The sequence below is a fragment of the Nymphaea colorata genome, chromosome 1, assembly GCF_008831285.2.
Source record: "Nymphaea colorata isolate Beijing-Zhang1983 chromosome 1, ASM883128v2, whole genome shotgun sequence".
Classification (NCBI taxonomy): domain Eukaryota; kingdom Viridiplantae; phylum Streptophyta; class Magnoliopsida; order Nymphaeales; family Nymphaeaceae; genus Nymphaea; species Nymphaea colorata.
In genome coordinates, this window is record NC_045138.2 from 38,668,151 (window position 1) to 38,695,437 (window position 27,287).

Below are 27,287 nucleotides of genomic sequence, written 5' to 3' on the forward strand. Positions count from 1 at the left end.
TGGCCACCCACATATCATCCAATTATTTCAATGAAGAAATGCTAGGAGGTAGGCTTCTTACCTTTTATTCATATTATTGATTTACTCATTAGGAACCGTGTGACATTAAGAAAAAGAGAGGAATTTTTGTATATATATATATATATTCATTCAATTGTTATGAGATATTCAACTGATTAAAAACAAAAGAATTATCGAAATATAATAATAAGAAATAGAATAATATTCAGTTTGGCTGTCTTACTCGGAAGAAATTTATTAGTCGCCTCTCTTTTGTTAGCTAGCAATTGTTTTTATGCAAGACAACCTGCCCTTCTCTCTCTCTCTCTCTCTCTCTCTCTCTCTCTCTCTCTCTCTCTCTTATATATATATATATATATATAGGTAATGAGTAGTTAAACTCAATTTGCTTTGGGATATCTGGTCCAAATTTGAACCGATAGGATTTGGATCATCAAGGCCTAAACATGCGGCAGAAGCGATTCTTGCGTGCACCGAAGATGAGCTTTCACCCGGTTTTATTATAATCAGTACGTCAAATTTGAAATTGGATCTAGAAGAGCATAGATTCTGGATCCACGATCCGATAGAACATTGCTTGAAGGCGATGCATCTGGACCGTAGATCCATGGGGAAGCATACTAGAGTCAACCCTGCACCAGCTCGGACCTGCCCGCCAAACAAGATCTCCGGTGACGCCAGATCCAATCTCACCTTGAACAGCGGGTCTTGGAATGATTTGGATTCAGGTCGGATGTTTGATTACCTCAACCTGATGGGAACTTCAAATGCTTAGATTTTCAAACCCCTGAATATAAAATCAGATCATGCGCCCCCTCCTCCAATCTTATAAGGGTTTTTTTTTTTTTTTTTTTAAATGGAAAATTGTAAGATCTTTGATCAGAGTTCAAGTCTGACTTGACTTATTCGCTTTGTTAAACCGTTGACTGCGTCGGCACATCAGATCCACCACGGATTTGAGTTCGGCGATATCTGAAATTCGTGTTGGATTTGGAGACTTCCTTCCAAACCCATCAATTCTTAGGTCCTGGTTTTTGACATTACCTGGATCTAGAATTTCTTGTATTCAGATTATCTTAAAATGGTTCAAATAGATAATCAGCCTCCTCATTTGATCTGAGGTCCAAGTTCGCTAAGCCTCTAGCGTTTTCAATTTTGACTGGGTGGATCTAAAATTCTTGTGAACCTCATATCTAATCCTTCTCGTTTGAAAAAATGTGCTTAGCAACAATTGATTATTGATCAAATTTAGATTCAAGATAAGTTGCGCAATTGAGTTTGAATAAAAATTTAACGTAAACATATTAGATCGTCATGAAATTTCTAGCTAATGATTCAAAAATTTAAACCCGGAAATTTTAAAACAAGATCACACTCGCTTCTACCAAATTAGCGTCCACTCGATTAAGACGAATTTGGCAAAGAGTAGCGCCCACGGGAATCAGAACTGTTAACTTCACTTAACGAGAACAAAAGGTTGACAAATCTAAATCGGACCCATCGGCGACGCCAAATTGAGAGGTCAGCCAACGGTTAGTGTTTAAAAACAGAACGGAACAAAGTTGGTAGCTGAGAAAGAGTGGTTCCCAAGAAATGTAGTGGTAAAGGAAGGGGGGGAAGATGACGAAAGTGTGAGCACATCATGAAATCCAGAAAAATTGGAGACCCGAGTTTGTAATTTTGGGTTAGAGTTAGGTGGACCTGTGAAAATCTGGCCCCTCGCCGGCTGTTGGGAATCGGGTGATTGAGCAGGTGGAGGAAAAGGAGGCGCTGTCGCCGTGGGTCTGCAGTGTTTGACCAGCCAATCGCCGGTCAGCTGACTTTGCCACGTGGCACGGTGATCCTAGTCGTCGTTCTTCGGCTTGGCCTCCCTCTCTGCCGGCGTGTGATCGGTTTTCCGTCTGCTCTCGTTCGATGGGAACCGAAAGAGCCACTGGTTCACTGCTACCAACGGTTCGTTTTCTCTCAGAAAACGCACTTCAAATTGATCCATGGGGGAAGGAAGAAAGAGAGACAGAGAGAGATGCGCCTGTGTCTTCATGGTTTCGTGTTAATCACCCCTCCTCTTAAACAACAGTAGTTCCCTGCTCCCCACGTTATTTATGTTTGCAATAGTTTAGTCGTTTTTAAGCCAAATTCACGTGCTTACCAGGGAGAAAGAGAAAGAGAAAGAGAAAGAGAGCAGAAGTTTTTTTTTGGGATTATTTTTTGTGAGGTCCTTTGAGTTTTCTCTTTCGTTTTTGTGTGGTTTTTTGAGTTGGGGGGGAATATTAAAATCGTGATTTCTTCGAGTAAACTTCTAGAGAACTACGTCAGCTACTCTCTCTCTCTCTCTCTCTTTTTTTTTTGCTATTTCAAATAAATGGGTCTTCATTTATTGGTGTGGCTGTGAGAGATCAAGGGAAGGATGTAGGTGGGAAGAAAGGTGGTTGGATTTTTGATTTCTACTTGCGTCAAAATCCAAACCTAACCCTTAGAAATGCACCCCGTTTCGTGACTTCTTTTCGGTTCCGTCGTCACCGTTTCCTCTACTCATGCTGAGAGAAGTCACGCCTACTCGAACAATTCTCTGGTCAACGAAGCTCCCCATGAAGCAGCCTCCTTTCTTTGACAAAGAATTCCATCATACTGCAGCTTCCATTTGGAGACCTACATTGTCTGGGCGTCTTTGGTTTTTTGATGTAGGTTTATGGTTTTTGACAGAGACTGGTAGCTTTTCTTTCAATGCTTGAAGAAAAGTCCGAGGGAGGTGAAGAAATCTCCTTCCTTCTTGTTATAATTTTCTTTAGTTCGGAGGAGAATGAAGAAAGGTTTCTGCTTCAGCAAGGTATATTGAGATAGGACCAGCAGGCTTCCCTTCTGCTCCCCTTCTTTTCTGAAAGTGGGTGCTGTAAATTTGAAGAGATGGGTGGCGGGGGCGGCAGGAAAGGGGTGAATTTTAGCAAGATCTACACATTTGCTTGCGGCAAGTCTTCTCTGAAGAACGACCATTTAGAGATTGGAGGGCCGGGCTACTCGAGAGTAGTCTTCTGTAATGATCCTGACCGTGCTGAAGCTGCTCTCAGAAATTATGCCTCCAATTATGTGTCTACGACAAAGTATACATTGCCTACTTTCATACCCAAGTCATTGTTTGAGCAATTCAGGAGGGTGGCGAACATTTACTTTCTTCTTTCTGCTTGTTTGTCGTTCGCTCCATTTTCTCCTTATAGTGCTGTTAGTTCTGTCTTGCCTCTGCTCTTTGTTATTGGCGTCACCATGCTCAAGGAAGCTGTGGAAGATTGGAGGAGATTCGAACAGGTATATAATTATATCTCTGCGTCCTCCCCACCTGTAGATTCCTATTCAGAGTAAACCGACCTCCATCTTGAAGCCAAAGGATTCAAATCGATGAAACTGTTGCTTGATTTCGTCTGATTTTGCTTCCGATGAATCTCTCTGTCTCTCTGTCGCTCTTTCTGTGCTTTTATTAATTATTAATGATATAGTCTGGTGCGTGGCAGGATGCTCATGCAAAAGCTTTATTATGGCAGATGTCATTTTTTACTGGAGGTTTTAAGACTTTAAGCTATAATACTTTCGTTTCATAAAATTTTACGATACCCTCTAAGCTATTTATGTCAGTGGGTTAGGCTGATCGGTGACGAAAAAAGGCGTCCGTGTATCTGCCAACTAATTCACCGTGAAGGAATTTCATGCTGCTGGTCCCCGTTTCTTTCCTTTCGTTCTTACAGAATTGGAATGTAACAGAGGAACTTTCAGAGCTTTACAAAAAGTTAATGTCTTCTTGGTCCCATTCGTGTCCATAGCCTAATAATTTTTATGATACGAGAGTCGTCTGTGGCACCATTAGCTAATATTTGATGTCTGAAAGTGTCGCAGGATATTGAAGTTAACAATCGAAAGGTTAAAGTGCACCGCGGGGACGGAAATTTCGAGTACACTGAGTGGAAAAAATTGAAGGTTGGAGATGTTGTGAAGGTGGAGAAGGATGATTTCTTTCCGGCTGATCTCCTATTGCTTTCATCTAGTTACGAAGATGCAATATGTTACGTGGAGACGACGAATCTTGATGGTGAGACGAATTTGAAGTTGAAGCAAGCACTAGAGGTGACTTCTAGCTTGAACGGAGAATCTAGTTTCACCCAATTTAAGGCGGTGATCAAGTGTGAAGACCCAAATGCGAACCTCTATTCCTTTGTAGGCAGCATGTACTACGAAGACGAGCAGTACCCTCTGTCACCTCTGCAAATTCTTCTTAGGGATTCAAAGCTCCGTAACACTGATTACATCTATGGTGTTGTCATTTTCACCGGACATGACACAAAGGTGATTCAGAATTCTACTGACCCACCTTCCAAAAGGAGCAAAGTTGAAAGGAAAATGGATAAAATTGTTTATTTTCTGTTTGCTATGTTAGTTGTGATATCTGCTATTGGCTCCATCTTTTTTGGCGTCTGGACACATGAGGACCTCAGGAACGGGAAGATGAAGAGATGGTACCTCAGACCAGATATAACCACGATATATTATGATCCAAAAAGGGCAGCCGCAGCAGCTCTCTTCCATTTCCTCACAGCCTTGATGTTGTACAGCTACTTTATCCCCATATCCCTCTATGTGTCCATTGAAATTGTTAAAGTGCTTCAAAGCGTTTTCATCAACCGCGACCAGAAAATGTATTATGAGGAGTATGACAAGCCTGCACATGCTCGAACATCAAATTTGAATGAGGAGCTTGGTCAAGTTGACACTGTACTCTCCGACAAGACGGGTACTCTGACATGCAATTCCATGGAGTTCTTGAAGTGCTCTGTAGCTGGTGTAGCTTATGGCCGTGGCATAACAGAGGTTGAGAGAGCCATGGCCAAAAGAAAAGGATCACCCATTACACAAGAGATCTCATCATCGGAGACTGGAGATGATGACAGTATGGATACAAAATCATCGGTTAAAGGCTTCAATTTTAGTGATGAAAGGATTATGAATGGCAGCTGGATTAATCAACCACATCCGGACATCCTTCAGATGTTTTTTCGCGTACTAGCCATATGCCACACTGCCATTCCTGAATTTGATGAAGGGACTGGCAAGGTTACTTATGAAGCTGAATCACCAGACGAGGCTGCTTTTGTGATTGCAGCAAGAGAGATAGGTTTTGAGTTTTTCAAAAGGACACAAACAAGTATCTCATTGCATGAGTTGGATCCCATATCTGGAAATAAAGTTGAGAGGTCAGAACTGCATTTGATTCTTTTACTCTGAATTGTTTCCTTTTGTGCACTCTTGTTTTTATTAGTTTTAATAATGTAAGTTAAGGCTGTGATTGACTTTCTTTCTATAGGTCATATACGCTGTTGAATGTTATAGAATTCAGCAGCTCTCGGAAGCGAATGTCTGTAATAGTTAAAAATGAACAAAACCAGATACTTCTTCTCTCCAAGGGTGCTGACAGGTTAGTGAAAATGTGCCAAGAGGTCTATTCTGTCAGTACTGTTTTTCAGTGAAAACAGCTGATGTTTTTTTCTTGTCCTTACTCTCCTCTTTGTAACTACTCAGTTTTTAACATGTCCATGAGCAGTGTCATGTTTGAAAGACTTGCAAAAAAGGGACAGGATTTTGAGGAGAAAACAAGAGAGCACATCAATGAGTATGCTGATGCGGGTTTGAGGACTCTGGTGGTTGCATATCGTGAACTTGATGAAGAAGAGTACAAGAACTTCAGTGAAGAACTTCTTCAAGCTAAGAATTCGGTCAGTGCAGATCGAGATGAGAAAGTTGACGAAGTGGCTGATAAAATAGAGAGGGATTTGATTCTTCTTGGGGCAACTGCTGTGGAGGACAAATTGCAGAAAGGGGTCTGCAACTGATCTGATAAATGCATTTAAGCAGTTTTTTCTGTAATTTTTATAGTTTATTTATTTATGTTCTTTTTTATTTTAGGTTCCTGAATGCATTGACAAGCTAGCTCAAGCAGGAATCAAGATATGGGTTTTAACTGGAGACAAGATGGAAACTGCAATCAATATTGGGTATACTTACAATCATTTTGAGTGACTGTAACCATAATTTTTTGTCAAATCTTTTCTCACATTTTCACTGCTTCTGGTATGTTTCCAGCTTTGCATGTAGCCTGCTGAGGGAAGGAATGGAACAAATAATTATCACTTTGGATGCACCAGACATAATACAGTTGGAGAAACAGGGAGACAAGGATGCAATTGCTAAGGTATGTAATCGGATGCTTGCATTATCAGGAAGATGTTTGTACTTTTATGTGGCCCGTTGTAGTTTATCAACTCATTTTTGGCAGCTAAACCTGGCTCCCTAACGCAATCTGGTTTCCTACAGGGCATAGCCGTTCACTATTGAGTTGTTAGGGGTGTATGAGATCCTTTGAGGCATCTGCTATGGGATATTAGTGATAGAATCTTGTTTCTCGTTCAACTCATTTGATGAGGACATTATTTCATGTTATTGTTAACTGCACACTTCTAACTTGCCAATTTTGTGGACCCTGTCAGGCGTCAAAGGAGAGTGTAGTCCAGCAGATAAATGCAGGGAAGTCTCAATTAGTATCTTTGGCAGAAAGTACAGATGTATTTGCATTGATAATTGATGGAAAGTCCTTGGCATTTGCTCTCGAAGAAGACACCAAAGACAAATTTCTAGAAATGGCTATAGGCTGCACATCAGTTATTTGCTGTCGTTCATCCCCTAAACAGAAAGCACTTGTGAGTAAATTTATGACGCTGCTTGTCATAATGCATCTAATCACTGGCTAAATACCTATACCATGACAAAAATTTATTCAGGTCACGAGGCTGGTCAAAGAAGGAACAGGGAAGACAACTTTAGCCATTGGTGATGGAGCTAATGATGTGGGTATGCTCCAAGAAGCAGACATTGGAGTTGGAATCAGTGGTGTCGAAGGAATGCAGGCAGGTTATCCTATATTTTCAGTGTCTTCGTGTGTAGATTCAATTGCTTAGATTCTAATCTGTGAAAGTTCACTTCTGTGTGTACCTTTTACCTGCTATTTTGCTTCCCTCGCTAGAATTACCTCCCTTCTCAGCTCGTCCTTTTTTCCTTTTATGATCTTTCTTGGTGACGAGTTGTTAAAAATATCAGGCAGTAATGTCGAGTGATGTAGCTATTGCCCAGTTCCGTTTTCTAGAGCGATTACTGCTGGTCCATGGACATTGGTGCTACAGGAGAATCTCTTCAATGGTACATCCGTTTGCAAAACTGAACTAAAAATTTTCTGTACCACTGTGTTCCTTTAATGATACGTTGTTACTGATACATTGCAGATATGCTACTTCTTTTATAAGAACATCGTATTTGGTTTCACACTTTTCCTGTATGAGGCTTATGCATCATTTTCGGGACAAACTCTCTATGATGACTGGTATCTGTCATTTTACAACGTCTTCTTCACGTCGCTTCCTGTTGTTGCCTTGGGTGTTTTTGATCAAGATGTTTCAGCACGGCTTTGTCTTCAGGTAAGTTCAGAGCTCAGCATTGGACAGATCAAAATTTTGCATAAGTTCAGAGCTTAGCATTGGACAGATCAAAATTTTGCACATCTCGAAAAGGAACTGCACTTTTAACAGAATTCATTAATTTGCTGTCGTGAGATCTTGATTTTTTGTTAATTGGTGTTTGCAGTTCCCACTCTTATACCAAGAAGGGGTCCAAAATGTTCTGTTCAGTTGGCTTCGGATTCTCAGCTGGGCTCTAAACGGAACTTACAATGCCATAATTGTCTTCTTTTTGGGATCAAGCGCCTTTCGGTATCAGGCCTTCCGAGAAGGTGGTGAAGTTGCCGGAAGGTATATCTTTGGCACGGCCATGTACACATGCGTAGTGTGGATTGTAAACTGCCAAATGGCACTTGCTGTGAGCTACTTCACATGGATACAGCATTTGTTCATATGGGGAAGTATAGTAATATGGTACCTTTTCCTTTTGGCCTATGGCTCAATGACACCAACGATATCTACTGGTGCATACCAAATATTGGTGGAAGCTTGCGGCCCTGCACCTTCTTTCTGGCTCGTTACCTCCCTCATAATTGTCTCTGCTCTCATTCCATATGTTGTATATTCATCCATTCAGAGGAAATTCTTCCCCATGTACCATGAAACAATCCAAAAGATAAGATTGGAAAGGACATATGATGACCCAGAGTACTCTGAGTTGGTGAGATCGAGCTCCTCCAATCTGAACACTGTTGGTTTCACTGCAAGACGAGAGGCAAAAGCAAATGGCAAGAAGAAAGTTCAGGAGAAGAAATAATCATTGAACACCACGGCTGTTGTACGTATTTTGTAAATGACGGCAGACTCAGCGTCTGGGCTCTTCTGCTTCTGCATGATGCCACTATTGGTCCTTGAATAGATGCTTCAGAACCGTCGTAGGTGGGGACGCAGATGAAGAGAACAGGCCCATTGGGTTCGGGATGTTGTACATTAGTAGAGAATTTTTTTTGTCGCACCCTTTGAATTGGGTTGCACCTTTTTTTATGAAGTGGGCATGGAGTAAATCCCCACAAATTGTATTTTTTTTCTATTCGAAATCAAATGTCATATTTTTACTGCAAGAGGGTGGTGAATGTTCTGGTAAAGTTATCAGGAGCCTGAAGGATATCTGCATTAAGTTGAACCAGTTGCCAAGCGATCATGTTCATATTCTGCCAGTTTGAAATGAAAAAAAGTAGAAGAGAGATTTGAATTTACTCTTTGGAGAAGGGTGGTAGTAGTACAACCCATACTCGCAGTGGTACAAAGCACACTGCGACTCTAACCATTGAAGTAAAAAAGGAGATAGGGAGGCGGTTGGGGATGGTCTTGTTCATTAATGGTTTCCAAAGAGGACGGCGCCTTCCAATTAATTGTTCACCACTTCATTTGAGCTAGACGACGAGGACTACCAAATTTTACCATGACTTGATCCTGTGACGAAATCAATTCGAAGTTTGCCATAGTCCTCAGTCACGACTCTGAGAATGGTCTCCAAGATTATGGGCAGCTTAAGTTTACCTCAGTCACTACTGTGAATGTTATACTCCTATATTTCAACCAAATAATATCCTAAATTTCACAAAACGACGCTAAAAAGGCATGTTAGGGATGTTTAACTTTAACATTTTTTCGATGCAAAAAGTGTGAAATCTCCCCATCACTTTCTAAACTCGGAAGTAAAATAGACTCAGCTCCTACAGAATGGTACACCAAATTGCTTTCATAAACTCAAAAGAGTAAACTCATCTTTTTATCTTTTCTTTGAATCATTGAAAGCTTTAGCTATGACATGCATTGGCTGGCCTTTGATTGGTAAAAAGATTGAGGTCCCTTGGTTCACTAAAGGGTATAACCAATTCGAACTTCCGGCAAGAGATGCTATCCCGGAGCTTTAATTGCTCTTATTAGATGAATAAAAGGTTCAATTTTTCAAAAGGAGATATGTGGCTTCTTTTTCAGAATGATCCTTGACGATGGCAACTTTAGAATAGAAACATGTATTTGGTTTATCCTTTAACAAAGAGATCTTCCCCACCTGCGTTCCCAAGAAAGCGAAGGAGTCCTGCAACATAGATTATGTGAGGGTAACCATGGCCGAGGATTGGCTACACTGAGATGCCTCAATGGCACCACTACAGTCACAGTTTTGCAAATGGGACGGATCTGGTCGGGAAGACAACCTCAACATGCTCAAGCCCTAATGAACAAACATTATATTACCAAAAAATTGGTCGCGCAATCTCACAATCTTCCCGGATATACTGAATATTTGTGTTATACAAAGAGGATCAACGGGACATATGCCGCACTTTGAAGGTAAAACAAGCCCAAGTTTCAATAGGTCACATTTTACCACCTGAATTGTAAACAAAAGAGATATTTAAATGTGATTGATTTTGCGTATCCTTTGTCGTCGAGGATGACTTTTAGGATTTTCCTACCTTTACTCTCATCTTGGACTAGATTTTTCGCTATGAATTTGGTTAGAAAAGGTATATAAGGATAAAATTAACACTTGAAATTAATTCCCATGTCCGGTTTGTTATTCTTTCAGTGCAACCTGACCAAGTGCAGAAAAAGAATGACAAAATCTTATGCAATTACAGGCAATAGCATGAGGAAATTTTTAATAGCTACTGGAGAAGAAGGAGGTCTTCTTTCTCGGACGGGCCATCTGATAAGAAACTATATGTTTGCACACATTTAGAGGAAGTGGAAGTTTGACGAAGTGCTAATGAAAATCACCTACCAAGAAGTTCCTGTTATCTATCATTCATGGTGGTACTTGGGATAACAGACCTAATTGATTTTAACAATTCCAACGATGAGTTCACAGCCTATAAAACTGTGAAATAACTTGTTTTGTAGCTAGCATTGTTGGTTTCGAAACTCATCGCAATTCTTGAATCTGCCTTTTATGTTGGCTTTGCTTTATTTGTTGCTATTATTGTAGCTAATGTAAGTACTGCCCGCCTGCAACAGCTATTACATGAAATAATGGACAAAGTATCAATAACGAAGCCAAAAAATATGATTTCCAACTATATATGGGGCTCGCAGGCAAAATCATATCTTTTAAATGGTCTTCTGTAAAAATAAAGTTTCTATCTTATTTATTTTTAAGAAAATTCTGTTTAGGTCGGTAGGGATGTCGATGGATCTGATATGTCCAATTATCGTTCGAGATTCAAAACTATTTAGTTGGATCTGGCAAAAAGAATTAGATCCAACTACTAATCGGTTTCATATTCGGTAAGCATGCAGTTTGCAACAAGGTCCAATACCAGTTTGAGATTTAATAAAGATTTCACCTGATCATGCTAGTCAGGTCCAGATTCTACTTTTAAAGATGGTGACCTAATCTGAATTCAAATTTGAATCGAATCTAATCAATTCAATTCAGTAACGGCTGGTTTTAAATGGATGTCCAAGTCAAGAAGCATTGAAGATCAGGTCTATATGGCTAAGGGCTGTTCAATATTTCTAAAAAATTTTATCTTATGAAAAGTAAATATATTGTGAAATTTTAGCGCAATTACATTACACCGGATTTGTGGGTCCTCCCACATGATCTAAGAATTCCTATGTAGTACTAACAGTCGGTAGCAATGAGTTGGATTTAACAAATAAGTTGCGACAACAATAGACAGAAGTTCTGGCAAGATCCAATGTTTCGGTGTGAGCATATCCTTAATTTGGATCTTCCAGGTAAGGGTGGGCGTCGAGCCGGGCCGCCGCCGGCCCGGCCCGGTTGGGCCCAGGCCCGATAGGTCGGCCCGGCCCGTTTAAGTTTTAAAAATACATATATATTTCAAATTTTTTGTTTTAATAATATATATTTATTATTAATAAATATATTTTATATTTAAAAATATTATTTTATGAATAAAAATGTTTTTTTATTTTTAAACGGGCAGGGCCGAGACCCATGCTATCGGGCCGGGCTGCCCGGCCTGACGGGCTGGATCGAGCCGGCCTTTACCGGGCCGGCCCGACCCGATGCCCAGCCCTACTTCCAGGCCCACATGGTTCTGTTTTTGAACGAAATTTGTAGCTGTTTAGTTAATTTACCTTTCATTTGATCACATTGTTAGATCATCTAAATAAAATGATCATCAAGGTCGCCTCAAGAGGCACAACATATGATGCATAGACGGCACGTTCTGTAACACCCTGAAAATTTAGTCATGTATTAAAGATTATGATGGATCTTTAAGAGCTTATAAAAAAGTTATTAAATAGATGGTTGTCCTGGTTCCTAGTCTTCTTAGGGGCTGAAGCCGAAACTGATAGGAGGCGTATTGGGATCCATCGAATCAGGAGCCCGAACCTATGAGTGGGTTAAATTGTTATAGGTCCGTGCTTCAATTCCTATGGGTGAAGATTTTAGATGTTTAATTAATTTACCTTTCATTTGATCACATTGTTAGATCATCTAAATAAAATGATCATCAAGGTCGCCTCAAGAGGCACAACATATGACACATAGACGGCATGCCCTGTAACACTTTGAAAATTTAGTCCTGTATTAAAGATTATGATAGATCTTTAAGGGCTTATAAAGGGGGTTACTAAATAGATGGTTGTCATCTAATCTTTTTAAGGGTTGAAACTGAAACTGATAGGAAGCAAGTTGAGATATACCGAATCAGGAGCTCGAGCCTATGAGTGGGTTGAATTGTTATAGGTCCGTGCTTCAATCGGACTAGTCCGCCTTTTGTCAAGCTGATGGCGGCTTGCTGCCCATCCACGCCCCTGACGGCTCATCTTTATCATAACCGGGAAACCAAATACGGACGAGTTGCTAAACATAGATTCATTGAGAACGACTCTAGTCTTGTTCTAGTTCTAGTTCATCCCTTGGATCCTAATTCTTTGTGCAGTGATTCCTATAAGATAAGTCAATGGCACATTAATGGGTTGCTTCCAGCATTAGGCCACCTTCTGCTAACAAGCAATTTGAAAGGGACTATAGAATTCACAACTTGCTCCATCCTGCTGCAACAGCCCAATGACATTATCATGAGACACCCAACATCATAAATGTAGTGCGTTATTGTACCTTGTCCTAGATGAAAACATTGGCAACTTGTTTCAATTGTGCTGTTAAGACCCCACTCTTCTCCAACAAAATTATTCAAGGGTCCTCAACTTGCTCTGAGTTAGGTTATGATCAAATATTTACTGCCCATCTGATGATCACTATAACATGCTCGGCCGCCTCGGCCTACATCTAAGTTCGTTTAATAAATCTTTCTCCTAGATCATGGGAAGGGTTTTGACTTCGGCTCGGCTCTACGAAAAGAGGTCACACCCAGAGGGGGGCCTACAGGGGCCTTGCCTACCTCCCCCTCATCCTTCATTTTTTTAAAAAATTTACATGTAAATTTTAGAAAATTCCACTTGTTCTATATAAAAATTTTGAAAAATGATATTTCGACGCTTGTTAAAATTTGAAAACTTTAATTTAATCCCCCTCATGAAAAATTTCTGACTCTGCCCCTGGTCGCACCCGCTTTTGAGTTTCGAACTTGTGGAGCCCGGTCAACTTGGTGAATGGGACAAGTAGTCCCCATGCATTTATATGGGGAGTGACTTGTGTGTGGAACTCTGGTTGAGCTGGGTTCATTGGCAGGCTAATTATCACTTAGGATAATAAGTATATTCCAAGCATAGCTTTCTTAGAGGCCCAGGTTGACCTAAGGAAAGATCATAATCAATTACAAGCTCCCAACATCTAGATGGCAATTAGCTAGAAGACAATCGTTGATCAAATGAGTTAGATAGACTTCAGCTTGCCTGTTGGCAAAGAAATCTCAAACTGTAAGCGATGTCACTCAACTGGGTCTTAAAGAAATCTCAATCTGTAAGCAATATCATTCAACTGGGTCCTGGATGCTTGGTTTTGTTATTGGAACTTTTCTTTTGCAGGCTTACCTTTTTACCTATAATCTTAGAAAAGTGTCTTTTTTTTCTTGAAATTGTTTAGTAATGGCCATCCTTTTTGTAAGGATTATCAAATAATTAGAACTCGAAGGATACTTCTATTAGTTTGGAAGAGAAAAAACCAGGTAATGATAAAAGTTTAAGGAGGTGTTTGATAGCCTCAGATTTGAGATCCGGGGTAATTTCAGATTATTGAGAATACAAGACCAGTGGATTTATGGTCAGAACGCCTCCTATCCAACTTCAAATATGAGGTGTTTGGCCCTAAACTGAGGATCTCAAATCAATTTTTTCACACAATGGTAAAATAAATCCTATGATTATTTTCACGATGGGTCCCACATAAAAAGGATCTCAAATCAACCTCGGATCTGGGATTCGAGACTATCAAATATACCCAAAGTTTAATTAGTAATAAAGAGGATATGTAGTGTTGCAAAAAATTATGACTAATATTTTTCATTTCCCAGTTCAACAGAATTTGACTTTAGTTAGGACTTCATTTGATATAGTTCATTTTAATATGAAAATCACAAAAAAATGTCTTTTTTTTAAAAAAAAAAAATTATCGTCGAAAGGTTAGCGCAAAAAATATTTTTTTTTTTTTCAAAGTTGATCTTGTTGCCATATTTAAGTATTATAGACTAGTATCACTATTAATGGAAAACCATCAAATGAAAATTCATCCACTGCTCGACCCAACCCTCGATACCTTCTTGAATGAAAGAAGTCCAATGCTGCAGTCTTCTGAGTAAGAAAAGACAAGAAACTTTCTTATTGAAAAAGCAAAATCTAGAACAAAGCACTGAATGTATTTGAAGATGCGAAGCTTGGCAGGTTCACTAATATGTGAATCATGTGATAAATGTATGTGAGGAACATGGCACGACTCTCGATACGTTTGTTCATTGTCATCTAAATAGCAACTCTTTCTTCGAGGCAGCGCAAATTAAATTACTTCCACAAGTAAGATGTTTTCTTTTTCTAAGTCGAGTTTTATTGGTCTGTCGTTCAAAACGAGGCTTAGATTCTTTGGTTTGAAAGGATCCAGCATGTGAAGGTGATGCTTGATAAAAAGAATATTGTGTTCTTATTGACAATATGAAACCCTGTGTTTGTATTAAAAAATATGATGTGATTATGAATACCGTTTCTTGGTTCAACGATCAATGTTTGACATAATTACGCTTCAAACAACAACGGGGATATTATTCAAATACGTGTCGTATGAACACGATGTTCTTCTCTCACGTCGCTGTTGTTACTCCACTTCGTTTGTGTGTACCGCCTTACTATTTTAAGATTGCAACCAGAAGTCCATATTTACTTGTACCAGATGACCATTTCTGAAACATCCATCGTGTTGATATTGTTCTGCTCGTTCTTTTAATGGTGGTGCCAACTCCCAACAGTCCCATGAAAACAACAAGACTTCTTGATTCCTTGTGCAGCAAGAATGAAAACAAGCAGTCTTTTTTAAGTACAGTCGGTGCGTACTTGCACGTGAATGTCTTGGTTAAAGTTGCCAATCAATCCAGTACTCTCTGTCCCTCTCTCTCTCTCTCTCTCTCTCAAGAACAGAGGATGAATGCCAGTCGACTGCATATGCAAGTCAAGTAAATTGTTCAGATCTGGGCAAACACCAGGGATGAAGATCAAATCGTTTTAAAATATATCTGGTTTGATAGGTTGGCTTCCTTCTTTTGAATCTAGTCTGTCGATGCAATTTTTAGATCTGGTTCTTCTTTGTCTCCTGTTGTCTACCTGCAACAGTATCCAGATAAAGAAAAAGTTTGTGCACAAACGCTCGTAGAGATATTGTAAATCTGAATTTCATTCTTCAACCAAATAATCGTATAAGGTTTGCAACTACGCGTAAGCATCGAGATTCAAACATCCACCACAGAAGGGAAGTTTGAATGATCAAGAGAAGATTTTAGTTTCGGATATTTGTCACAGAAAGTTCGAGTTTTTTCATGGTCAATCGGCAGGTGCTCTGTTCATAAAGTGCGCTTTAACAAATCTAGATGTCCTTAAACCACCATTTTTCTGAAAGCTTTTTCCAGCAGATAATCACAGAGTTTGATCTTCAAAAACAGAAAAAGAAAACTTCTGAGATTTGTGGTTTTTAGTCTGCAAGGGCGTGTTTGATTGCCCAAGCAGAAGCTTTGGATTTTCAGCAGAGCTAGAATCCCCTCAGAAACTAAACACGTTTCGTGTTGAATCGCAAGAACATATCCAGCTACAATTTCAGCTTCTTGAAATTTTGCACGTACGTCACAGTGGCATGCCAAAATTTTGCTTTTTTCTGAACAGATCATATCTGCAGCGTTTGACAACTCAAAAGAACTCAAGAAAGAACAAGTTTCTGGCTTCACCACTCTGTATTCCATAAGCGCCCATCAGAATTTATCTTCTCCAAGGGTGGCAATTGAGAGCCTTAGATCTTGAATCCGAGGATCTAACCTGATACTTCTAGACCACATCTGTCAAAACTCAGGATTTCAGGTTAGAGACCAGATCTGGATTTACACGTTTTTCTGGCTTTACTTCTACAAAAACCGCTACCTCAGATCGAATCTAAGATGAGATGAGAGGGAGAGTCTGATCTGAGTTTCCAAATATCCAGAGATTGGACAAGTTTCGAGGTAATCAACCACAGTTAAATCTTAAAGAAACCGCTCGACAGAACAGGCACAAACATGTACCTGCAAGATGCATGATCAACATACACGATCTGTCCATTTTTAACTTGGAAAACACCAGTGACAATCTTGGTACATTTATTTCAGTGATGTGATCGCTCTGCCAATTGTTTTTCAGTAGAATCCAGAACATGATCTTCATTTCCGGCTGTTACAATTACTGCCCATATCCTTAAAAAGTACACCTCTATTCCAGAAAAAATGTTCTCAATGAAGCAAATTATTATTAAGACTGAAGGGGCAGGACGGCTACCGTACCGGTTGATTATTTATTGGAGCCCCCCCTTGAATCATTAATCCGAGGCATGATTGAAGGGTGCATAAATGCATATTTAAATAAGTTGGGATGTGTGCAGGGCAGATACCAAGAGTTTTTTTTTTTTTTTTTTTTTTTTTACAGTCTGGTAAAATCTTCTACCAAGGTTAAAAAAGAGGGAGAAGAAAAAATCTATCACAGATTCACAGGGGCTTTTCCACTTTCCCTTCATAAATGTGGGCAACCAAACATGTCTCGTGGGTGTTCACGTGGGTCGATTGCATGGAGGCAATGGAAGGGCCAGAAGAGCCTCCCCCACTATTTACCGGCCTGCATGAATTCGGATATTTCTCGATCTGATTTGCTTTTGATGTACATCAATCTTCTATGATCTTACAATCATATATATATATATATATATTTATATATTTCAGCCTTAATCTCATATCTGTCATGCAGAAATTAATCCAAAACTTTGTTCTTAGAAAAATTATGTATTAGTTTCCTTTTCTTTTATTAATCTTCATATCGTTTCTGTGTTGAACAATGTTTCTTGCGCTTCTCATGGCTTATTCATAGCAGTTATGCTTCAGATTAGGCATTTGCCACTCTACCATCTACCAAGAGAAAAAGAGAGAGAGAGAGAGAGAGAAAGAAAGGGAGATCCTTCTTACATCTGTTTTGCTGATATCTTTACAGTAAGATTTTACTGGGCAACCAGATTTAGAGAGAGAAAAAAAAGAGAAATTCAATTATTCGATAGTTTTTTTTTTTTCATTTGAAGCAGTTACCTGTGCCAAGAAGTCATCATGCTATATATTATTACTTTAGAATGCCTTTGCTGTGGTAGCTATCAAGCATGTGACCTTGTTCCTTTGGCCCTTGATATCAGATTTATGTGAAACAAAAGCTGGCCTATAATGGTACGCAGAAAATAAAGAGAGACTCCTGTTGGTTGGTCTCGAATTCATTTCCCGACCACTTATTGTCTCCCTTTTTCGATGGAAGAAACTCACTTGCAGGCCCATCTTTTGCCTGATATTGCCAAATCCCACCAATTCTTTTCAAGGACCCAACTTTTCATTTAAACTGCCATGGAATCAAATTTATTGTGTCCAACCTTCCATCGTGTCCTTGCTGGCTGCCAGATGTTGCCGGATAATGACAAAATATTCGAAAGATATCGCTAAAAACATCACGCAGCAGAAGAGTTAGCAATGGTTTATGGTGTTTGCAGTGATGGTTTACAGTACATTTAGCCACGGCTTTCTAAATATCCAAGAGCACGAATTATTAGTAATTTGTATGTGGGCTTTGCGTGTTCTTATAATTTTCTAAAACTTTGTTCTCTTTTGTGGTGAAAACGAAAAGTTGGAAGGTGATGGGATCGCTTTAACCAGAACAGGAACAGACATTCCTGTGGAGCTAATTATAAACGCTGAGAAAGATGGGCATTGATTTTTTTTTCATTTAAAGCGACCTTAGAGTTGTCCAAGTCAAGATACACACGAAAGATTGCAAGTTTTCCACATGCATCTCTGTTCAATCAACTTTCTTATCTGTAGATTGTGGCTGTCTTTGTGTCCCTTGCATCCATATGGTTCTTATTCTGGGATTTGCTCCAATGCTTCATGTTCCTTCATCCTTCGAATCCGAAAGCTGGATTAAGTGGGCATCAAATTATGCAAGAGAAAAAGAACACGAATCGGGTGTCGAGTTCCTTCTTTCGAACTGGTGAGATGGATTAAATGAACACTGAACCAAATTGTGCAAAAAAAAAAGTGCAACCAGATATTGATTGAACTATTTACCTTCTTCAACTTTCCCAACTGACGCCTTAGCCATCCTACCCAAGTGAAGAAGAAATGACAAAATGGCAGGCACTAGTGCCCATTCCGATTGAGCATTAATAACGTTCCGGGCCCGTTGTGTTTCCCTTGACATAGGAAAAGCCTAAGATAAAATAGACATGGATTGCGTCCGATTAGCTACCTGTTTATTTTGGTAGGACTACTTGTCGATGCCACCCAGTTGATGAGATGCCATGGATTCAAAATTCTGAAGCCCAATATTATACTTCGGTATATTCCAGAGAAGATTTCAAGGTCATTATCAACGATCTGCCAATGTAAAAAAAAAAAAGTGCAACAAGTCATATATATATATGTGTGTGTGTGTGTGAATATATTCTAGAGAAGATTTCAAGGTCATTATCAACTGAAACTAAAGAACTCCCAATGTGGAAAAAAAGCTCTCTCTCTCTATCTCTTACACACACTATATATATAAAGCTTTTTTAATAGTCATGTAATAAGTCACAATTCCTGTATTTAATGTACTGTTAGGGTGGTTTGGCAGCAACGAAACACTGTTTCTGTCCTAAGAATTTGCTCCAGAAAATATGGCAAATTCATGGAACACTCGTTAAAGTGTTACATGAATAGTACTTTTTGATGCAGATTGATGAGACAAAAACAATGTGCTATTACTGCCAAAAAGCACCTAAGTATTAGTGATGCCACATTCAATTAGAAGCTTGGCGGGCCCCATGTACCTAATCCCAATTCCTAACTCCACGATAAGTTGTTTTCATAAATCTAGATTTTGCATTCCCCGTAGTTTTGCGTAAGTGCAATAATTCAAATCAAACTTTTAGCTTCAAACTTGACATATTGATTGATCTAGATGAGCAGGAATATTCTAAAAAGTCAGTCACAGTAAACGCTGATTTCACTTATCCAGTCAAGGAGATGTCAAGGGATATTACATAAAAAATATCAGGGTGTCCTTTATTTCTTTTGTTCAACCTAAGAATGTCTGGGGTTTAAATTGAATCCAAATCCAAATATGGGTCAATTTGAGATTATTAAATTCAAATCCCATGGCTACCCATATAATATTGTAAGCCAACAAGCCATATCCTATAAGACCCTTTTTCCTTTTCTTTCTCTATCCAACCGATTAACCCGTAACGAACTAAACGGATGTAGTAATGAAGACGATAGAAGGCCCCAATTCCACCAGCTTTATCCTACCTTATCCTCTCACATATGGTCAAGAGAATGTAAAATTGATAATGTTAGGGATAATGCCGCCCTAACTGTTCTTAGTAGCCCTAGAAAGGTACATCCTTCATGTACCTGATGAAGTGATTTAATGAATCTTTGGCTTTTTATGAACAGTTGAATAACTTGACTCATATACCCAAAAGGCCTTCAACATGGGGAGAGAGAAAGCAAAATATATCCTCGTGTTCCACCTAGAATACATACATAAAAAAAGTTAGTGAATACGATTCCAATTGAAAAAGAGAACAACTGATTCATTTGCTTTTACTAAAAGAGTACGAAACATTTAAATGAAACCAAGCAACCAACAAGAACCAGGGATTTACTAAAAACAGCAAAGCACATGCATATCTTCATCCTGCAGTGTGGCCAAGAATGGCAACAACAGCCTAAAGCTGATCATGGAGGAGCAATGGTGATTTGACTGGGCTGAGGGAAACTGGCTGAAAGCAGCCACGCTGCAATTTGGTGTTATTGATCTTACAGCATCTTCTTAAAATCTTGTTCATCCGGATCTTGAACAAGCTCCAGTCTTGCTATTTTTGCTGTCTGAGCTTTTGACAGTGGAGGTAGAAGTAGAATGTTGCTATGCCATGCACTATTTCGAACTAACTTTTTCTCCGAAAGTTGAAAATAATAAAGTTATTTCCTCTTTTCAGTGGAGATACGAACGGTTATGATCTGATTTTAAGATTCACTTTTTATGGCGGCGCTGGATATGAGAAGTTGCAATTACGACGTCTTTTACATGATCAGATTCCGTTTTAACATCTTCATCTTTAGTGAAACTGTATATTCCTTTTTAATCTAAGAGAGCTAGGCTTCTATAATGAGGTTCTTTCCTGAAAGTTGATGACCTCTTGAGTCTTGGTAGCCGTCGAACAGTGGAGCGCGTAAAAATCTAGCCGTGACAGATCAATGTTCCCTGGATTCAGTCAAGCATTTGGCAAGATTGTTCCACCATGGCATGTTGGGGGACTAATATAACCGATACTGTAGGCGATGATGACGATGATCTACGATGCTGAACTTACATCAAGATTATACTCTCCCCACATCTCTCCCCAGATTACCAATGTCTCGCCAGTTTCACGCCAGAGAAGAAGATGATGATGACCTCAGGTTTACATGATGCATGGCATACATGTATAAAGAACAGGGACAGTTACCAGGAGACGTGCATCGTGCTCCGTTTCTCGCTCCGTCTTTCTCTGTTGCTTTTCTTTATCTTTCTTTCCTTCTTGAACGTCCAAATCCAACCAATAAAACTGCAACGTAACAGATACTGCCAAATCTAAGGGGTGTGAAAAAGAGTACATTGACCGTGGGCACGAGAAAGATAGAGGGCAATAATATTAAAGAAGAAAAGCAAGGGGAAAAAGAAAGGAAGAAAGAGAAGGGGGAGAGGAGGATGGGGAGTTGTGGGTCAGAGGGCACACGTTATGCTCAGGCAATCCATGTGCCCACATGGATAGATGGAGCGAGAAGAGAAGGAGAGGGGCTGACTGCTGGTGCTGCAGAGGAGCAGTGAGAGAAAGAGGGAAAGAAGGAGAAGAACAAGGAGTAGAAGTGGAAGAATAAGGAAGAAATAAGTTACCCATCACACCCAACAGCCGTTTATAGTATCATTTTTGCTTGACATCGTAACTGGGTGCACCGGTTCTTTGCTCTTTCCTTTTCTCTCCATTTGTGTTTCATTTGGGGTTTGTCTGGGCGAGGGGCTTCTGGTGCAAGGATGATGAAGGAGGGCGACGGGTTTGTGAGGGCGGATCAGATCGATCTGAAGGAACTGGACGCGCAGTTGGAGAGGCATCTCAGCAGGGCATGGACGATGGAAAAAAATGCAGAGAAGAAGCCCAAGCAAGAGTGGGAGATCGATCCTGATAAGCTGATCATCAAGACTGTTATTGCCAGGGGCACCTTCGGAACAGTTCACAGGGGAATCTATGATGGACAAGACGTTGCAGGTCTCTCTCCCTGCCTCTCTTTGTCTCTCTCTCTCTCACTCACCCACACTCACACACACACACAAACAGAACGTTTCGTGTTTCAAAATATCATGTTACAGAAGGAGAAGTTACGGTTCATGCTGCGAAGTACGGCAGGCAGACGGGACTGAACTTCTCTATTGGCCAAATATAGTTTAGACTGCCTCCACCCATGTTTTCCAACTAGGTAGTGTCGTACAATTGTCAGTATCAGCCTGCGTTGCCCGCGCAGCGGCTTGTGTTTGTATATGTTTTTTTTGTGTCTATGTGTGCGATTTCTTCCTTGTGGTTATAACGTTTTGGTTGTTCGCTTGCTTTCTGGGCTCCTCTTTGATACATCTTTACTGCAAATGTGAACAACTGTTTTTCTTCTAGTTAGCGAGTTTGGTCCTTTACGCTGCAGTTACATTAAGTATTTGCCAACCTAAGCAGTTATCAGTCAAGGTAGGGCTTCATGAGGATGGGGTTTAGTATGTAATGTTCTATCTTACAGAAGAATATTTTTAGCTTTGTAGATCTCAAAATGCCTGATTGTTTTATGGCGTTTCTTTCTTTTGTGTCCAGAGCATGTTAGGGGTTATGCTTATGCTTGATTTTGACGGTTTAGATCTTCTTTTGCAACTTCAATTCAATTACACATTTTTTAGCACAAAAAGCTGGCAATTTTTTAGCACAATAAAGCTAGCAATTAGCCTTTCACTCTCACTCACTACATTTGGCATAAAAAGCAACAAATTACAGGAACTGAATCGATAGTTTTGCTATTCTTTTCAACTCAACATCATTGCTGGGGATTTTTTAAAGACCAAAAAATCTCGCTCTCAGCCCTGTATATAAAGCTAAAATTGCAAACCTGTCCATGCTATTCTGTGTTTGAACGCTTGATTAGCATTAGTCTTGGCTTGACTGCCATATGATACAGAGGTGGCTGACTGGGTTCCTTTAAAGGAAAGAGAAAGTTACTTTTGCTGCGCCTGCAGATCATTATCATGGATTCCCTTTGTTCTCTTGCATTATTGATTCGTATACTCAAATTCCTGTTTCTACTTTCCATAAATTGCTCAAATGGTCCCTCTAAATTGCTGTTATTTACTTTCTTGTTGAATGCCATCTTATATGCCACTTTATTGTTTTGTCAAACAGAAGTTTCCCTCTGTCGATTGTGTATTCAATGACATTGAACTTCGTTGTCTTTTAGTTAAGTTGCTTGACTGGGGAGAAGAAGGAAGTAGGAGTGAGGCTGAAATAGCATCCCTTCGGGCAGCATTTACTCAAGAAGTAGCTGTCTGGCACCAGCTTGATCATCCTAACGTCACAAAGGTAAGTTTGAAATGGCTACCTTTTAACTTTATCTCTTTATTGCTTTTCTTGTAAAAGTGGGAAGGTAAATACAAGTATCTGTCTGTGGAATCAAGAAGTTTGAAGACTCCACAAAATTTCACCGACCAGTGGCCATTGGCTTTCAAAATTCTCTTCATCTCTATTCTGTAGTATCAGGAGTTCCCTGTCGTTCAATATGTTTCTATGGCCAGAATTACTTTTTGTGCAAATAAATCATGACACTATATGAAACAATAAGTTCTAGATTCTATTGTGAACCTTTTTGATAATTATTTCTCAACATTGCAACTGTAAAAACACCATCTATTTTCAGCTTGTCCCATTGAGGATTGTAATAGTAGTTTTGTAGGTATTAGCAATTTCTAAGTAAACCATACTGTTCTGTGAAATTATACTCTTTCCCTATGCCATGATCTGTGACATTATAAGGACATGTTCCTGTTGGATTAACATGTGGACATATTACAATTTATTAGTAAGGTAGTTGAAGGATTCGTGTTATCTTGTTTATGCAACAGTTAAGTGGAAATCAACCTGTTTGCAGTCACACACACAAATGCAATGTAAAAAAAAAATAGTGTTGTATTGATTATTCTAGGATGCAATACATTAGATTCTTCTGACCTAGATGAGGACTCAAGTTTTATTGCACTAATAGCCAATAGGCTTTCCTTTTGCCCACATGTGGCAGATTTCATAAAAACCTTTTTTTCTTGTGATCTTGAGATCTTGGTAAAGTTATTATATGCCAGTTCCTAGTGAAGTATGACCCTCTTGAATGTTTGTCATCTAATTAGCATTTTCTCCTTTTATCAACCTTAAATGTTGACTATGAACTCAGCTGATCCATGCACTGCTCTAACATGGACCCAAGTGTTCCACAATTTGAGGAAGAAAAAGGTCCTTTAATACTGTAGTTTTAATTGTACATTTGAAAAGGCTAGATGAGTTTCTGTTCGTCACATCGTGAACTTTTTATTATTTTCTTCATATTCCTCTCTCACTTTATAGAAATTGGTCCATTGTTGATGTAAAAAGTGTTGATATTCTGTTAAATATATATTAAGAGCATGTTTTGTGAATCTTTTACTTACTTTCATGTAGTTTTGAGCATACACAATATTGATGATTGCAGTTCATTGGAGCAACCATGGGCACTTCGGAGCTGAAAATTCAATCAGAGAATGGTCATGTTGCAATGCCAAGTAATATTTGCTGTGTTGTTGTTGAGTACCTTCCAGGGGGTGCACTCAAGACATACCTTATAAAAAACCATCGGAGGAAATTGGCTTTCAAAGTTGTTATCCAGATATCTCTAGATATTGCAAGAGGGTACGACTCATTATCTGCTATTGTTTAATTGTCTGAGATATGGATGTATGTGTCTAAATATGTTTTAGTTTGCTTGCACTGTGCACACACATGTACATGTAATGTGCATTTAGTAATCTATTTGACTTTTGCTTTATATTTAGAATAATCAGTCTGTGTTCATGCTCTAGCGAACAAGAAATAGATGGACTTAGTTTTCAAAGTTGCACTGTCATCAATACCTCCATAACTTAACACTGGAGTTACTAGAGTAATGTATCATAATATGACGTTATTTGATGGCATCACAATGATATAAGGATGTATTCAGCAAGTTTACGTTTTTATCCTTTTATATAAGTTTTGGGGTCTTTTGTTTCTTTATTTGTGTCTGATGGACATTTTCTTACTATGTCACATTTTTATATCTTACTTAAATTTGTTCTCTATATATGCTTTGATTTTTAATTGCCTAGATGTTCGTGTGATGTATCTGCAAAATTAGCTATTTGGGATCGTTGCTAATGGCTGAGATTGATATGTGTGACTGTTACAACATGGTCTTGTTCTAAATCCACTATTATGTTTGACATCGCTTGCGTACTAGGAGAAATGCAGAAGCCTGAAACACTTATCTAAATCTAAGCTGCAAAATACATAGTTTTTTAGGTTGTTAAATATGTGTAAAATCATAAAGTATCTAGTCCATGGTCTCTATGTTGCATAGAGGTCACATTTGTAGTTAGTCTGATTTGTGAGTGTCTTTAAGCTAAAAAATGTCCACATTGTAAGGGGTGTATACACACACACACACACATATATGTGTGTGTTTGTATATATATATATATATTATAATTTATCACATAAACTATCATAGAGATCATTTTACAAGACAATTGGACTGATAAACATGTTAACATTTTTTTTAGGCTGAGTTATCTTCACTCAAAGAAGGTTGTTCACCGAGATGTTAAGACAGAAAATATGCTTTTGGACAAGTTGCGCACGGTGAAAATTGCTGATTTTGGTGTTGCACGTATGGAGGCTCAAAATCCAAATGACATGACTGGGGAAACCGGAACACTCGGCTACATGGCACCGGAGGTATAAACTACGGATTTGACCGAGCTTCTTTCTACTTTATCTTTATAGCCTGATGTAGAAAATTTTTTATATAACAAATAAACAACTTCCACTCCCTTGTTTGTTCTCTCTAACTGATTGGAAATTCACCCATTTTATCAATTCTGAACATGCATGCTTGTCGCAAAGGAAATCAACTGTATTTTGAGTTTCTTGAGCATATTGATCATGTTTTATTCTGATAAATCTTCAGATAATTTTGAAAAAACTTTTACAACTATATGCATACTGCAGGACTGCTTCTATTACAGAAACGCAATATCTTGACTAGAAAAAAGCAATTTCATGTTGTGGTGCTTTTTGATACATCTGTAAGCAAATGAAAAATGCAGACACTATGATCAGACATGGTGTTCTTAGTTCCTGCATGTCATGAGTAGGTTTACCATTAAGAAAAATAATTTGCTAGAATGTTTGCCTTTGTTATGCCATGTTTTGAAATCTTGGTGAAGATTGCAATTCAGTCTCTAGGCAGTAGGCATGTTGCTATCAGCAATTTTTTTTCCATACAGGGCACTGGATGAATTGATAGTGCATGACATGTTGCAGGTCCTTAACGGAAACCCATATAATAGGAAATGCGATGTATACAGTTTTGGCATTTGTTTGTGGGAAATATATTGCTGTGACATGCCGTATCCAGATCTGAGTTTTTCTGAAGTGACATCTGCGGTTGTGCGCCAGGTATATCTCTGATCTTTTTCCCTCAGGTTGAATATGTAGTGTCAAATATGGCATCTAAACATTTTTTGAAACACTTTTGTGGCTGAATTGCAGAATCTGAGGCCAGAGATACCAAGATGCTGCCCGAGCTCTTTTGCGAATGTAATGAGGAGGTGCTGGGATGCAAATCCAGATAAACGGCCTGAGATGGATGAAGTGGTTTCCCTGTTGGAAGCTATTGATACCTCTAAGGGAGGAGGCATGATTCCTGTTGATCAGCAGAATGGCTGCTTATGTTTTCGCAAGCGCCGTGGACCATAAACATGTTCAATTGAATTTTCTATTGGTAGCCTTGATTTGTCTAAGTAGGCTCCTAGAAAATGGTCTCCATATTAGGGAATGTTTTATTTGGTCTGTTCCAAATTGGTGGCTTATACTGAGCTGACAAAAGCTGCAAAAGCCTCTCTTCCCTCTATGATATTATGATAATGTATAGTTTTTAATTTCATAATTTGCTAATGATATTGATGAGTTTGCTCTCTATTGTAAGATTTCCACAACACGGTAATATAACAGTTTTATCTTCTATTGTAAGATAGCCATTTCAAGGTAGCAGGGGGGTTGGAGCAGTGTGAGCATGGTGTGCCTGAGAGCCATTTCAAGGTCGAGCAGGGGGGTTGGAGTAGTGTGAGCATGGTGTGCCTGAGACAGTCATTTCAAGGTCAAGCAGGGGGATTGGAGCAGTGTGAGCATGGTGTGCCTGTTTGATGGCCAGACATGATTCTACTCCCACAAGCGTCTTCCTTCTACACGATGCCTATGGTTGGGGTGCTAGCCTGAGAGAGTCAGGGTTTTACGCTGCCATCGGATGAGAAAGTCTTTTGGTAGCTAGTGTATTCCTAATGAATTGATCTGCATTAGGTGTGATATCCTGATCAAATGTAGAATTACGGCCATTTGGATGACAGCCCAAAACTGGGATTCGACCCTGTTGAATAAACATATGGTTATGATTAAAACACCGTTTTCAAAGGCTGTCATCCAATAAAAGGTGGGAATGACTCAGATCTCAATTATTCAACTACATGTCACTTATTTACTTTCTTTTTCTTATCAGCCAGAATCCGTTTCACAAATTTTGTTCTGGACACTTTCTGACATCTTTTTTTTGTCCATGATCCGTTATTTGATGGAATACAATATTCTTTTTCAAAAGAAAACAACTGCAAAGTTTCCTGAAATTGGATGATGGTTGGTTAAATGGAAAGTCAAGTTCGGTTGAACAAAGTCAGATGGCTAATGAAAATAACCTATCAGAA

General features: G+C 39.1%; 2 protein-coding genes across 2 annotated transcripts; both read left to right on the forward strand.

Moving 5' to 3' along the window:
• The first annotated feature begins 1,753 nt into the window (after positions 1 to 1,753).
• On the forward strand, positions 1,754 to 8,626 carry LOC116262290 (putative phospholipid-transporting ATPase 9). The gene is made up of 11 exons (XM_031641518.2): positions 1,754 to 3,321; positions 3,904 to 5,255; positions 5,366 to 5,476; positions 5,603 to 5,879; positions 5,965 to 6,053; positions 6,142 to 6,250; positions 6,546 to 6,755; positions 6,837 to 6,966; positions 7,157 to 7,251; positions 7,335 to 7,526; positions 7,693 to 8,626. The coding sequence occupies exons 1-11, from the start codon at positions 2,926 to 2,928 to the stop codon at positions 8,320 to 8,322; spliced, it is 3,591 nt and encodes a 1,196-aa protein (XP_031497378.1). The 5' UTR covers positions 1,754 to 2,925; the 3' UTR covers positions 8,323 to 8,626.
• Positions 8,627 to 20,888: 12,262 nt separating this feature from the next.
• LOC116246125 (serine/threonine-protein kinase STY13-like) lies at positions 20,889 to 26,511 on the forward strand. The gene is made up of 6 exons (XM_031617832.2): positions 20,889 to 21,489; positions 22,709 to 22,830; positions 23,987 to 24,183; positions 25,092 to 25,266; positions 25,855 to 25,989; positions 26,083 to 26,511. Exons 1-6 carry the CDS (start codon positions 21,258 to 21,260, stop codon positions 26,287 to 26,289), a joined length of 1,068 nt encoding a protein of 355 aa, XP_031473692.1. The 5' UTR covers positions 20,889 to 21,257; the 3' UTR covers positions 26,290 to 26,511.
• Positions 26,512 to 27,287: the final 776 nt, after the last annotated feature.

Excerpts from the sequence above, each read along its gene's own strand:
- LOC116262290 (XM_031641518.2), top strand. The coding sequence starts at position 2,926 with ATGGGTGGCGGGGGCGGCAGGAAAGGGGTGAATTTTAGCAAGATCTAC. Across the intron at positions 6,054-6,141 it reads GAAACTGCAATCAATATTGG|CTTTGCATGTAGCCTGCTGA; the intron begins GTATACTTACAA and ends GTATGTTTCCAG. Across the intron at positions 6,251-6,545 it reads ACAAGGATGCAATTGCTAAG|GCGTCAAAGGAGAGTGTAGT; the intron begins GTATGTAATCGG and ends GGACCCTGTCAG.
- LOC116246125 (XM_031617832.2), top strand. The coding sequence starts at position 21,258 with ATGATGAAGGAGGGCGACGGGTTTGTGAGGGCGGATCAGATCGATCTG. Across the intron at positions 25,267-25,854 it reads TCGGCTACATGGCACCGGAG|GTCCTTAACGGAAACCCATA; the intron begins GTATAAACTACG and ends GACATGTTGCAG. Across the intron at positions 25,990-26,082 it reads CATCTGCGGTTGTGCGCCAG|AATCTGAGGCCAGAGATACC; the intron begins GTATATCTCTGA and ends GCTGAATTGCAG.